The following is a 14,345-nucleotide window of genomic DNA, read 5'->3' on the forward strand; positions in this document are numbered from 1 at the left end:
GCCCTTGATTGGAAAGATGAGGCCTTTCTGGAGGTGTGGGAGGAAGCTGCGTGTGACTGTTGAGATGTCGTATGTGAACGATGAGACCTCACTGATGCGGCCTTCTCTCCTTGTGTAACTTTTGGACTGGATGCGGATGTCCTCTTAGAAACGTGAGTGGGGGCTGCATGTGACCCCTGAGATGGTGCTCGCGAACGATGAGACACTTCAGAACTGGCGTTTGTTTCTGATGTGTCTTTAGGGTGGGATGAGGACGCTTTACTGGAAGCATGAGAGTGAGCTACATATGACTGTCGAGATGTTTTATACTCAGACTTCTCATCTGGGGCTGTCTCCCTCTTCAGATTGGATTGTATAAGGTCTTTGCTCCGTCGGATCTGTTTTTTGCGCTCTTTGTTTAACATCTGAATGCGCAACATTTTCTTCTGGAGATCTTCATCATCATTTAGTTGTAATTGGATACCACTGAGGCGGATTTCATAAATTTTCCATAGTTGGTAGATTTCGTCCATATCTTTATATAAAGAACGGAGGCGTTTTGGGGGTAAATCGTCTTCGAGTTTGTTGCAGAGATGCTGCAACTGCTTCCAGGCGCTTTCCTGCTTTCGATAAACCCGGTCCCATTCCTCCAAGAGGTTTGACCACATAGTCTGCATAGGCTTTCTATGCTGTCTTAGGTCATAGGCTGTTTGACATGTTTCCGCCTTTTCTGATAGTTGGACATCCAATTCTGAGCTTTGGGTGACCAATTCTGAGACTATGGTGGGTTCAGGCATGTCTGACCCTCCTGCCATGGTTAGAAAGGTTCTATAACTAGGATTAATTCAGAAAATGTCTAGAATCCGTTACCAATTTTTGAGTCCAACTCCCTTTTTTGGCCACTAGGTTGCGTTGCAAGACTTGAAGATGTAGCTGCAGTTCACTTGTCGACCACTAGGGTGCGTTGTTAGACTTGGAGATGCGGGTGCAGTTCACTTGTCGTCCACTAGGGTGCGTTGCTACACTCAGAGATGTGGGTGCAGTACACTTGTTGCCCACTGAGGTGCGTTGAGAAGCTTTGGAGATGCAGGTGCAGTTCACCTGCCAGCCACTAGCGTGTGTAGAGAAGCTTTGGAGATGCAGGCGCAGTTCATCTGCCAGCCACTAGGGTGCGTTGAGAAGCTTTAGAGTTGCAGGCGCTGTTCACCTGTCAGCCACTAGGGTGCGTTGAGAAGCTTTGAAGTTGCAGGCGCAGTTCACCTGCCAGCCACTAGCGCGCGTAGAGAAGCTTTGGAGTTGCAGGTGCACTTCACCTGCCAGCCACTAGGGTGCGTTGAGAAGCTTTGAAGATGCAGGCACAGTTCACCTGCCAGCCACTAGAGTGCATTGAGAAGCTTTGAAGATGCAGGCACAGTTCACCTGCCAGCCTTTCGAGTGCGTTGAGAAGCTTTGGAGTTGCAGGCGCCGTTCACCTGTCAGCCACTAGGGTGTGTTGAGAAGCTTTGGAGATGCAGGCACAGTTCACCTGCCAGCCTCTCGAGTGCGTTGCTAGTGTTGGCTTAAGGAACTGGACTGCAGTTCTAAAGTGGTCACTAGATGGCGCTGCTTGTGTCTATCGTTTGGAGTGACGGGGCAATGGTTGCTTCCTGTCGAGATTCTTGCTCAGCTGCCTCTCCAATCTTGGGATTCCTAAGGGACTGGACCCGAACTCGGAACCCCTCTTGGACCTGGCTGGCTTGATACCTCCTAAGGGCTTGCACCTTTTCCCACTTCACAAACAATAACAAATCAGCAAGAACATAACATGCTCTCTCTTTTAATTCATTCAGCTGGTCTGCCTCTGCCTTATGTCTCTTTTAGCTGTCTGCAGGCTTGCATCAGTTGGCCTCTTTATTGCCTCTCGTTGCCAAGACAACTCATCAATAAAGTTCAAAGGAGTTGGGAGGTCTGCACTGGGCTGATGACCTCTTCCTTACTCAAATTTCGTTTGCATGGAGATTTTTCCATGAGGCATCTACTACACAAAGAACTTCTCTTCTTGTTAGTTTTGGGAACGAAAGGGGGGTTGCTTTATCATGCAAATCCTGATTTCCTTTTAACACACTTTCTTAATCACAACAACTTTCTTCATCTCAGGAGAGATAATCAGCCTTTCTCGCTGAAATGGGATGTTTCTCTTTTGCTCCAAAAAAGCGGGGGGGGGGGGATCCTGGCAGCTTTTCTCAGTTAAAATGCAAACAGAGTTTGGGATTCCACCTCAACGTCTTAAATACTCAGGAGCTTCTGGATGGGGGCAAATCATTCATCATCTTTTTCTTCTGTTTAAATGTTTTATTCATTTTCATTTTCAATTTTGTACATTCACTTATATACTGGATATTTGCAATAATAATAATATAATAATAAGAAAAGAAAAACCCCAACCTAAACACAACTCATAAACCCAACCTATCACTTTCATACACCCCTTCTTCTCCCCCTCCAACTTTCCTTTCTCCCTCCAACGATCACCCCTCCTACTTCCCTTTCCCCTTCTATCTTCCTTTCTCGCCTTCCTCACCCTCCTTCCCCTCTCATCCTCCTTACATTCCCCTCTTCCCTCCTTACTTCTCCCTCTTCCTTTCCTCTACTTCTCACTATGGTGCATTTCTCTATTCCTTAATCTATTCAGTTACGCTAAAAAGAAAAAAGAAGGGAAAAAAATAAAAAGAAAAAAAAAGAGAAAAATAAAAAGAAAAGATAAGGATCAACAGTATACAAGTGTTTTCTTCTTATTCTATATATTGAAACTATATCTCCACCCACCCACCCACCCCCAATGAACCCCCCTCCCTAACCCCCTCCGACTTCCCAGGTCCCACACCCGGCACAATTCAGTACCATTCACCTTCAAAATATCTTATTAACAATAATAATGAAAATAAAATAAAAAGAACGCTCCGAAAAAGAAAAAAGAAGAAAAAAACGAAAAAGTAAATAAAATTTTTTTTTAAAAAAAAATCTTTTGCATTATGCTCAGCCTCCCATCATTCTTAAAATTTAAACAGTGTGAATCATTCCATTTATATTTTGTCCTCGTCCCTTACTTCTTTGATATTTACCCCCATCTTCCTGTAGACTCTCCAAATAGCCTTTCTTAACCTTATATTCAAATATTAGTTTATACAAAAATCAATTTATCTTCAAATACAGAGCAGTCTAATCATACTTTCGCTACTCATCTTCCTACCCTTCGTTTCACGTCTCCATTCCTCCCTAGCCCAAATTGCATAAGATTAGGATCTCGCTCTTCACTTTAAAATCCTGAGCTTTTTATGTTATACTTCAAGCATGTAAATCCGTAAAATGTGTGCCCGAAATCCATACCATTTCGTTCAATCCCAAGATCCCTTCATCAATATCCCGCTCCACCTTCCCTTCTGCCCCACTCCTCCCAACTCCATTCATCCCAAGCCGCAATTCAAATAAATCTTAGTCCCCGCTTTCCTCACAGAAAACACTTCATGCGCAGTTTGGATTGAGATTCAAATAAGTCTTGTAAAAGTCCCGTATAATGTCTGTCTAGAATAAGCAATGCTTCTTTCCATTCCTCATCAGTACACAGCTTTACCATTCCATACCAGACAGAAATCCTAAAGTTTTAATCAGTCCAAAAGCTTAGAAAGTATTTTAAAGACATCGCTGGATCTATATTCTTTACTCTTCTGCCCTTCCGGAAAGAGAAGGCAACCCTCTGCCTTATAACCACGTGTCCCGTTGCTTTGAAAATATGACTAAATCCTCAGTTTCCGCTCTTCTGCCTCTCCAGTAGGGGGAGAACAACTCCCTCCTTCTTGTAACCAAGTGACTTGCTGCTTGTCTTTCCTTCACCTTGTCCTTCCGCATTTCCGAGTGATTCAGGAAGCCCCGCCTTCAGAGTTTTATAATAAAAGTCCCGAGCTTCCGAAACAGAGTTAATACGAAATCTTTGATTTTCAAGTGTAACTGTGATTCCAACTGGAGCTTCCCATTTGTACTGTATTTGACGATTTCTAAGTTCTTGGGTTAAAAAAGTGTAGCCTCTCCTTGCTTGCAGCATCTGGAGCGGAATCTCTTTAAAGACAAACAAATCATGGCCATCGATTCGGAGTCTGTTATTGTAAAACTTTTGAGTGATCGCATTTCTGGATTCTCTTGTGAAAAAGTATATAATTATGTCTCTTGGAAGCTGTCGTTGCTCTGCTACACGCGAATTCTGGCGATAGATTTTTCGAATATTCCAATCAAAATTGAGTCCCGGACCTCCCACCGCTTGACTGAAAGCTTCTACAAACGTCTGTTTCAAGTTCTCTCCTTTCTTTTCGGGCAGTCCTCTGACTCTTATTGCAGACGCCTTTCTGTTATAATTTATCATTGTAAGTTGTGTTTGAGTATTTCTAATCTCTTGTTGTAATGCTTGGATATTAGAAGTCAAATTAAAATTAGCCTCCTCCAAAGTTTCCAGTTTAGTCTCCATTTCTTCGATATAATCTGTCAAAGTAGACGTAACTTCAAACATATCCGCCTTTATTTGGGCAATTTTAGTCTGTATTTTATCGCATAAATCCAGCACAAATTCTTTAATTTCTTGTTTAAAGTCATTAATAATTTGAAAGAAAAGCCAAGGAATCTCCAGTAGGTGGTGTCGGAGACAAAGGCAGAGATTTACTAACAAGTTCTTTAAGCACGTGCGGGGGGGGGGGATTTTTTTGCCTGCTTAGATCTGGGAGGCATTATAGATAAAAGCTGAGAATAAACAGATAAACAGTGTCTTCACCTGGTCAGTTCTCAATAAATTATTTGTGGATTTGCTTGTTAATGAGTAGCAGTCTCCAGGGAGATAAAGCCGGTTAATTACATCATCAATCACCAACACAGTAAAAATGCCATTTTGTATCCCAATTGCACAAAGAAGTTTCAAAGGAAAAACCAGGCTGGTGTTTAGATAGTTGTAAAAAAAAAAACATCACAGGAGTAAGACCCGCTCGTGTTAGCCTTAATTTGCTTTAAACAATTTATCATTGTCCTGAGTGGGAGGGTCGCCCGTCTAGGGCTGCAAAAAGGCAGCTGCGAGGAACTGGCTGGAGATAAGAGCTCAGTTACGCTGGATCTCTTCTCCGTTCGCAGCCCAAAACAAAAGAAAGGGGGCTGTGAACTACGAATAAATCCTAGCACCTGAGCTTCTGCCTGCCCCTTTCTGCCAGAAAGGGGTGATATCTATTGATCTTAATTAGATATACAGACCAGAACTCTGAGAGGGGCTCCGTTGAGCTCCTTCGGCGACAGGCTCCTCCCACAGGAAGCCCATTCATCATCTTTTTCTTGAGGGGAATAAACTTCAAAGCTTTTTTACTCTGAGGAGGTAAAGGAATTTCTACTGTCTTCTGCTTCGGAGCTCAGAGAGGAAAACAAAGGAAGCTAAAGGAGTTTTTTTTTTACTCCGGAGCTCAGAGAAGGTTAAAGGTACTTTAATGTCTTTTTACTGTTCTGCTCCGGGCAATGAGGTTCTGCTCGGGCAGCCAGTTAACTCCACGCTTGGGAATATCTTTCAGATCACGTTTATTATCAGGCATCCTTAATAGCAAAACTTACAGTTCAGTGTTAAGATTCTTCTGACTTTCCATGATCTGTCCCATCACGTAGTGTAAAAAGACATTAATTCCTCTAACCCATGCTGCTGGTGCAAAGCTGCTTCTGGTCGTGCCGATGGCGATTCAGTGAGTGCCCAGTAATAAATCAATTTCCCGGGCAGAGTACCCACTGCCCAATCGGGGAGCACAGATGTGGTCACATGTTATGGGACTACATTTCCCATGAGGTAGTAACATTTCCCATGAGGTAGTTTCTTAAAGGAGACAGCTCTTAATTCCTAAATTAGCTATATACTGTTGGGACAGCACACTGGGACAGCACAGGGCAGCTGCCCCCTGGACCTGCTCCATGGCCTATTCTGGGGAACTTCTTTCAGCGAGATGTACTACCTTTGTATAAACATTCTCAAAAGGTAAGGCTAGTTAACTCTTGTACTTCTTCAAAGTTTCTGACCTTTGAAACATACTTATAGCTTCTTTAATTGCATTAGCTTGATTTATTTTATAAAGAACAATTTTATTTGTGGCTCATTCCTTCAAAGAGAATTATAATATAAAGTCACCTTGTAGCAATCTGATAAACCAGCAATGGAGGTTTCAAAGTTCATTAAAATATATAGTAACAAGAAAAACTTTAGAAAAAATAAATCTATGAGCCTCAAAATTATATCATTTGAATTACTGGTAGCATCAAATTCATTGAAACTTCCGTTTAATTCCAGATTGTTTAAATGCAGATACAACCTCTGTCCTAATAAAGTTCATCTGGGCTGAAAAAATCCAGATGATAACTAGATGCCATCAAAGACATAACAGAAACACAAAGTCTTCCCTATAATATTATGGAAATCCAGTTACTTGAAGCCAATTTAGGTAACCAGAGATAGTTTGTCTTCATGAATGGTAGCATTTTGTTCCTGCTTCCATCCTTCAAATGAATCAATTATTCTCTTCCATGCACAGTTCTTTTTCCCATCTGTAACCTTTTTTTGTAAAAATAAAATAAAATATCCAGCCTGAAATTAATTGAAAAATTAGAAGAATATGGTGAAGTGGCAGGACTAAAGATCAATGAAGAAAGAGAAAACAAAAATGATAACCAAGAACATGACAAAAAAGCAAGAAGGAACTGGAAGTAGCAACCAGAATGCAAATTACTAAGAAAGTGAAATACTTGGGGATCTGGGTGTTGGCAAAATATTCTACAATTAAAGACAATAATTATAATAAATTAGTTATACAAATAAAGAAAGATTTAGAAAATTGGAAAAATATTCAGTTATCACTCATGGGATGTATAGCAACAATTAAAATGAATATTTTGCTAAGAATCTTTCTTATTCCTGATGCAAGCTGCTCCTATTAAAAATACTTTCAAAAAAATTCTTTCAAAAATTAAACAAAATAAGTGCTAGGTTCATTTGGCAGGGACGAAAAGCAAGGATTAAACTAAAGTCAATGCAAGACAGCAAGGAGAGAGGAGGCTTAGCATTACCGAATTGGGATTTATACGCATCAGCAGTAACAATAACATTGGTGAAGAATTGGATAGAGCTAAAGAATAAAAGAATTTTGATCTTAGAACGCCATGATTTGCAAGCAGGCTGGCATACATTCCTATGGAATGACACAAACAAAAGACACAAATACTTTCAAAATCATTTAATCAGAAGAGCGTTATTGCAAAAATGGCTCAAAATAAAAAAAATCCACTATGTGCAAATCCCGAATTGGTTATCACTGACAAAAAGGATGACTCACCCAAATTTTATAGATTTGAACAAAATGCTGGCACCCACAAGGTTAGCTAAAATCTTAACAAATACCTCCCCAAAATGTTGGAGATGCAAATCAATACACGGAACATATTACCATTTATGGTGGACCTGTGAGGAGGCTGAATTTTTTTGGAAAAGGATCAAAAATTGTCTGGAGGCAATAACAGGGGTTAAAATAGAGTGGAAACCTGAAGTTTTTTTTATTAGGAATAATGTCTGTGAAATACAAAAAAGAAATCCAGTATTTAATACTTCATATAATTACGGCAGCAATGATTGCCTTTGCCCAGAAATGGAAAAACAAATTAATTCCAAGCGAAGATGAAATAATAAGAAAGGTTATGGATTGTGCTGAAATGGACAAACTAACTAAAGAAATCCAGGGAAAAGAAGAATCAGAATTCTACCAGATAAGGGATAAATGGTATAGGTGGATGGAGGAAAGAAACAAGAATCAATGAAGGAATATAACAAAACTCAAAAAATAATAGTATCAGTAAAATAAGAGGGTTAAGAACGGTGAAATCCAAATGAAATTCAATAGAAGGGGAAATAATATAAAGTGAGCGGTATCGATTGATAATTGTTATTAGAACGAACAGGAAGCTCCTGTTCATATTGTATTGTGTAAATGTGGTGTACATCTAGGTTTTGTCTGTGTGTGTTTTACATGTTTGTTAATAAAAAATAAAATAAAATAGTCCATTAGTATACTTCTACGTCAGTGGCCCTTTGTAATATGATTCCTTGTCCATTGTTTGAAGCACTCAAGCAATCAAGACACATCTGATCTGCAGGCCCCGTGTCATAGGATTTCCTGCCTGAGCAGGGGGTTGGATTAGAGAACCTCCAAGATTTCTCTTAACTCTGTTATTCTGTTTAGTAATATTTCTATTTGCACTTAATAATCTTTGTAAACTGTCACCATTTATATTAACAAAATTCATTATATCCTTTCAAATTATTTAACCTTAAAGGGAAAAAAAGTACTTTCCCCCACCCATTTCAAAACATTAAACTTTTCTGTAAAAACATTTCTAAAATCAGTAAGTTCTAATACATCTTTTTAAAAACTTCCTCTTAACATACATACTTTCAAATTTGTTTTCAGTAATATTTCACAAGCTTTAAATATTACTCAAAATTATATATAGAAGAAAAAACTATTTCCAAACTCATTTTATAAACACAGCACAAGCTGTATTAGAGCTTTCCTTCAATTACATAGATCAAACCAATAGAAATCCAACCAATTCCAATTAACTCATTAAATTTATATCAGTCCCTCCAAGTTATCCTCGTAGAATTTTTTTTTCTTTTTGTATGCATGTATTTGTAGACTCAAAACTTTTCTTTAAGATAACACATCTTTTTTATTTAAATGCCCCTTAACATAAATACTTTCCAGTACACTTTCAGTAATATTTTACAATCTTGAGGAATAACTTAAGCATTATATAAAAAGAAAAAAATACATTTTCAAAGTGTTATATTAACACTTTCTTTCAGTTACAAATATCAAACAGATAAAAATCCATCCTGATTCCAGTAGACTCATTAAATTTAAATCACTCCCTCCAGCTTATCTTCATAGTATAACTTTTCTTCTTCTCTGGAATGTCAATCAAGTAGTTATAAACTCTTTTTATCAAGGATTTCTTAATCTTGTTAATATCAATGAAGAAAAAGTCCCAAACTTGTCTGTTAAGTTCTGGGCGATGTGGAGGAGGAGCCAACATCGATGCTCTGAGACTGCCGTTGATACTTTTGCCACTGGGTGGTCCAATAGGACCTAAACTGTCCCGAAGAGATGGAGAACAGGAAGACCACCCAGCAAGTCTCTGATTGAGCCAAGAGAAGGCCTTAAAGCTGGCGACAAAAGGCAGCCTAGGCTAATGAAGTTGGAACTGCTAAGGAATGGAAGGAAACAGAAAGAGAAAGTGTGATCCTCTGGTGAAACCTTTCTGTTTTTGAAAAAGATTGCCCAAAAGAACTTCTTTTTTATGCTAAATTAAATCCTTAAGCAGAAGAAGTAAGCTGTGGAATTGATCTCCATTGGATTGTTTTGGGTAGTATGCTTTTCTTTTTGTAATTGCACTTTGTGGATTGAAGTGCTCACAATTTTTTTCCTCTCTCCTCTTCTTAAAGTGAACTGACCGGTTTTTCTTCTTCGACTTTTTCTTGCTTTATTTTTTTTAACAAGGATTAAAATCTCCCTCTCTACTCTAACAAAAATCTTCTATTATTTGCTATTAAACTCCAGAGTTTATATTAGAAAAAAAATGATGGGGATGGAGCCCAAAAAATTGAAGAGAAAAATGAATACAAAGATAAGAAAAGTAATGATTTGATTTCTGGAGTGAAAGTGGGCGAAAGAGAAAAAATGAGAGTATGGAAAAGGGAATTTGATGGACCAGAGCTCGACCCCAAATCTCAAGGCATAAAAGAAGAAAAAAGAGAAAAAATGATGGTTTTAAAGAGAATTTTTTTATCAGAAGCACGATTGTTAATCAAAGATAAATTAATTAAATTAGCAAAAGGGTGCCGAGATTACCTGAGAGATGCAACAAGCAACAAGGTGTGAAGAGATGTCCATAAAAACTTTACCAAGGAAATAAATAGAAGATTAACTCCACAAATGGCAAAAGAATTAAGACTATATGCCTTCTGGAAGGATACAGGTTGATATATGAAAATTAATAATAAAAAATAGCTAAGTTTGATGATTAGTAAGTAGGAATTTAATAATTTTTAGATTGCTTTGTTAAATAAATAGTTCATAGTGGTAACAAGGTACATTTCTATGTTGGCTGGAAGTGAGGAAGTCGGATATAAGTAATAAATGATTTTGTTAACAAATATTAATGATGATGATGATGATGATGATGATGATGATGATGATGATGATAATAATAATAATAATATGATATATATTTGTACTGAATTTGGATATAAATTGTAAAGAGTGACTTGGAAAAAAAGGCTTAGAAATTTTGTTAATTAATTCTTATTTTGAATATGTTATAAAGGTGTAATGTTATTGGATATATGAAAGTCGATAACAAAAAAATTAATTAAATTTTATAATTAGTAAGTAGTAATTTAGTAAGTTATAGATTGTTATGTTAAATAAATAATAGATAAGGGCAAAAAGGTAGATATCACTGTTCCCTCTAAGGTGCGCGGCTGTGCGGCCGCGCACATGGCAAGAAAACCCCACGCAGGACTTTTCAACTCCCGCGCAGAGATTTCTTTCAAAGCAAACGTGGGGAAGTCCTTTGCAGGCGGCTAGAACTGGCCGCCCTCAAATGACCTCCCCAGACTTGTTTTGATGAGCACGGAGTGACTGATGGTAGTTTGCCCCCGCCGCAGCTGCTCAAACTATCATCAGTCGCCCCGCGTTTAGCAAAGCAAGCCCGGGGAGGTCCTTTGTGGGCGGCCAATCCTAGCCTGGCGCTGCGCCTGAAATGAATCCCCAAAGTCCCCGCCGCCACCAGAATATCTGCTGCCGTCTCCTCCTCCTCCAACAGCACTGCTGGATTTGCCTCCCGACGCTGCAATTGAGGTGAAGCCGCCAAAGTTCCCACCGGCACCCCCGCCCGTGGCAGTGGTGCCTCCCCCTCCACGCGGAGCACCCGAGCTTGGGACCATGTTATCCCTCCCACTTCCTCCTCCGCCATGGTTTTGAAGAGCCATGAGGTCACAGGAGCCAGTAGAAAGGCGGCGGAGGGGGCAGGAGCAGGAGCAGGGAAAAAAGGCCTCATGGCTTCTCAAAAGCACAGAGGAGGAGGAGGTGGCAGGGGTAATGCGAAGCCCAGCTGAGTTGCTCCGAGCGGAGGGGGAGGCACCACCGCCGCTGCCATGGGCGGGGGCGCCAGCGGGAGCTTTGCCGGCTTCACCTCAGCAGCAGCGCTGGGCAGCAAATGTGTTGGTTCACCCTCTGACTCCTGCCGAAATATCCCCTGCCTATCACCACCTGAACATTGTAAGTCACCCTGAGCTCCCAGAACCTTCATCCATACTGGTCTTCTAGCTTCCTTAGTTGGGGATCCATCCATCCAGCCACACATATCCAACATCCTACAACCAACAAAGCATTTGCTCTCAGCACCTCTGAAATCCTAAGCCCTCATCCAAAAGTGTCACTCTCCCCAGCCTCTATAAATAGTCTTAAGCTAGAAGTTCAAGATGTAATTTATTTATTAAACAAATATCCCACTTTTCTATTTATAAATCACTCAAGTGGCTGATAGCAATTGAAAATAAAAGTAAAATAAAAAAGAATAAAATTAAAATCAAAATTAACTGAACTGCATAAAGCTTATTTAAAGATATTGATTTTCACTATTTTCCTTAATGTTTTTTGCAGGATTTTTCATAACCACACAGAACAAGGCCCTCTATTCAGTAATAGAGAGCTGACCTTCTGAAAATAAAGTGATCTTCAAGTGAATCCGCTTATTAAAATAACCAGGGGATGAGCCCTAAAAGAGTGAGGACCTAAACATTTTAGGTCATATTTATGCAGAAATATTTTAAATTCAGATGGGTTCACAATTTTTAAGCACCCCTGTATTTCTAAGCTTGAGAGTACATGAAGAGTAACACAGATTATAAAATGCACCAGTCTGTTGTCAATTTCCTGAGCTCTTCTTAATCATATAAGGGCTCTCTTGCCAAGCTGTTGGGATAGAAGCCTGCCAAGATTCCTGAAGATAATGTTCTGAAGCAATTCAGGCATTTGCTTGCTACATGGCCTGCAATTCCACAGGTGGGCAGTGGGCACTTAGCAACTGGTATTTTAGCAGTGCAAGTCTTGGCTATGTATATCAGGGCTTTACAGTAGCAATACAAACCAAAGTTTGTATTGCTGTTTGTTTCTGCTGTGGGCAGCGGTTTCTATTTGAATGGTTTCTCTGGTGTTCAAGTCTAAGGAGGCTAGAGAGAAGAGAACTATAAAAGCTCTTTTCTCTTATTCTTTCCTCTGTCTCTCAACTCCTCTAATTGCCCATCAACTACAACACAACATTGGAACAATTTCTCCAAACTCTCTCATATGCCAATAACTCATTTCTCAATTTGTCAGCAAGTGTCTTCCAAAACTGGTCAAAGCAAGTTTATTCCATTCCATATCCCTGACAATGTCTGGAAATCCAATATATAAATACCAACTCTGCAATGACCTTTCTTTAGTTTGTAAATTTCCCAAATCACTGTTGTTGTTCTTTCCAGTTCATCACAAATCTTTGCATGAAATATGGGTAATAATTCAGCAATTGATTTTTGCCTTCAATAAGGAGCATATCCCTTTCAGTAGCCTCTTCTTTCAGTGGACTCAGAACAAAGGCAAACCTGGAGTGATCTGTAGATAATTCCGCTAGTCCCAATAAGAGGGACAGAATCACTTGGATTAGAGTGGCTCCTTGGCTAACAATTGGTGGAATTTATTTAACACCAGCAACAAAGATAAGTTAAAACCATTACAGTCCCCCAGTCACATGATCAAAGTTCAGATTGGCAGCCTGCCTACACTTATGGCCAAAGGAGTGTTTTAACTCCCATCACCGGCCTATCTGCTGTTGGAGGAGGAGGAGGCAGCAGTTATTCTAGTGGAGGCAGGGGCAGCCCTGCCCCCTGTGAAAAAAACTGAAGATGGAGCAGTGAATGAATAAACCATAAAAGCAACAAACAGTTAATGCATAAGTAAGCTGAGGAGCAAGTTCTCAACTAAGGAAGCAATATAAGAAAGAAATATAAAAAGCTCAATATGCCAAAACACTTATTTTAGTCTTCATTTAATTACTTGTATTGTAGTCTGATGTAACATCTTTTTAAAGTTAACAAAAACTTAGTTATAGGCCACCTGCTTGCCCATCTCTCTCTGATCTATCAGAAACCAGACGACAGGACCTACACTTGTTCAGCTTAAAATTTGGTGGACTATCTATAGCCATCTATCAAACTATCTGAAGGAGAGGCCCTTCAGATAGCATGATCCCAAGCTGTTTATATGTTAAAGCCTAATGCTAGCAGTGTATCTTAAACTGGACTTGGAAGTTGGAAACAAATGTGGTGTTAGTACAAATGATGCAAAATAGATTTAATAGAAGGGGAATCTTAAGGTGGGGGGGATCTTAAGGGTTCCTTGAATAAACATAACTTTGAGTTTCAAATAATACTGATTTTGTTGTTGTCTTAGGTGACATCTGTAAAAAAAATTCAGGTGCTCAGGCATGAAAATATGCCGCTCCTTTATCAGCCAGCCAGGGTGGGAGGTATATACTTAAAGTCACAACCCCTGGTATGCCCAAGTATGGGAGGAAGGTCACACTTCCACTCTCTGTCATTAGGCTCGTCACAAGAGTCCATCCAGACAGAAACCCAATATTTTTTACTGTTGCCTTTTTGTTACATTTGTTATATTTATGCTGATAAATAAATAAAGGGAGACTAGTATAGATCTATTTCAAGCTATTTAGCTCTCATCAGCTAGCCATACCCAAGTTTTTGGGAATCGAACCTGTGCTCTATTGCCTCCCAGGCAGGGAGTTAACCATTTGAGCTACAGAGAACGACTCCTTTATCAGCCAGCCAGGGTGGGAGGTATATACTTAAAGTCACAACCCCTGGTATGCCCAAGTATGGGAGGAAGGTCACACTTCCACTCTCTGTCATTAGGCTCGTCACAAGAGTCCATCCAGACAGAAACCCAATATTTTTTACTGTTGCCTTTTTGTTACATTTGTTATATTTATGCTGATAAATAAATAAAGGGAGACTAGTATAGATCTATTTCAAGCTATTTAGCTCTCATCAGCTAGCCATACCCAAGTTTTTGGGAATCGAACCTGTGCTCTATTGCCTCCCAGGCAGGGAGTTAACCATTTGAGCTACAGAGAACGACTCCTTATCAGCCAGCCAGGGTGGGAGGTATATACTTAAAGTCACAACCCCTGGTATGCCCAAGTATGGGAGGAAG

General features: G+C 39.7%; 1 protein-coding gene across 1 annotated transcript in view; it reads left to right on the forward strand.

Moving 5' to 3' along the window:
- Window positions 1-14,345, forward strand: part of LOC148048126 (cytochrome P450 2C20-like) — a 34,875-nt gene that overhangs the window by 4,073 nt on the left and 16,457 nt on the right. Inside the window, 1 exon segment of the mRNA XM_087708243.1 lies at window positions 5,918-6,001. Within this exon segment, the coding sequence (XP_087564369.1) occupies window positions 5,918-6,001 (84 nt within the window).

This window comes from Thamnophis sirtalis, unplaced genomic scaffold (genome assembly GCF_051295495.1).
Source record: "Thamnophis sirtalis isolate CommonGarterSnake01/CBP01778 unplaced genomic scaffold, rThaSir2_p1.2 scaffold_3, whole genome shotgun sequence".
Lineage (NCBI taxonomy): Eukaryota > Metazoa > Chordata > Lepidosauria > Squamata > Natricidae > Thamnophis > Thamnophis sirtalis.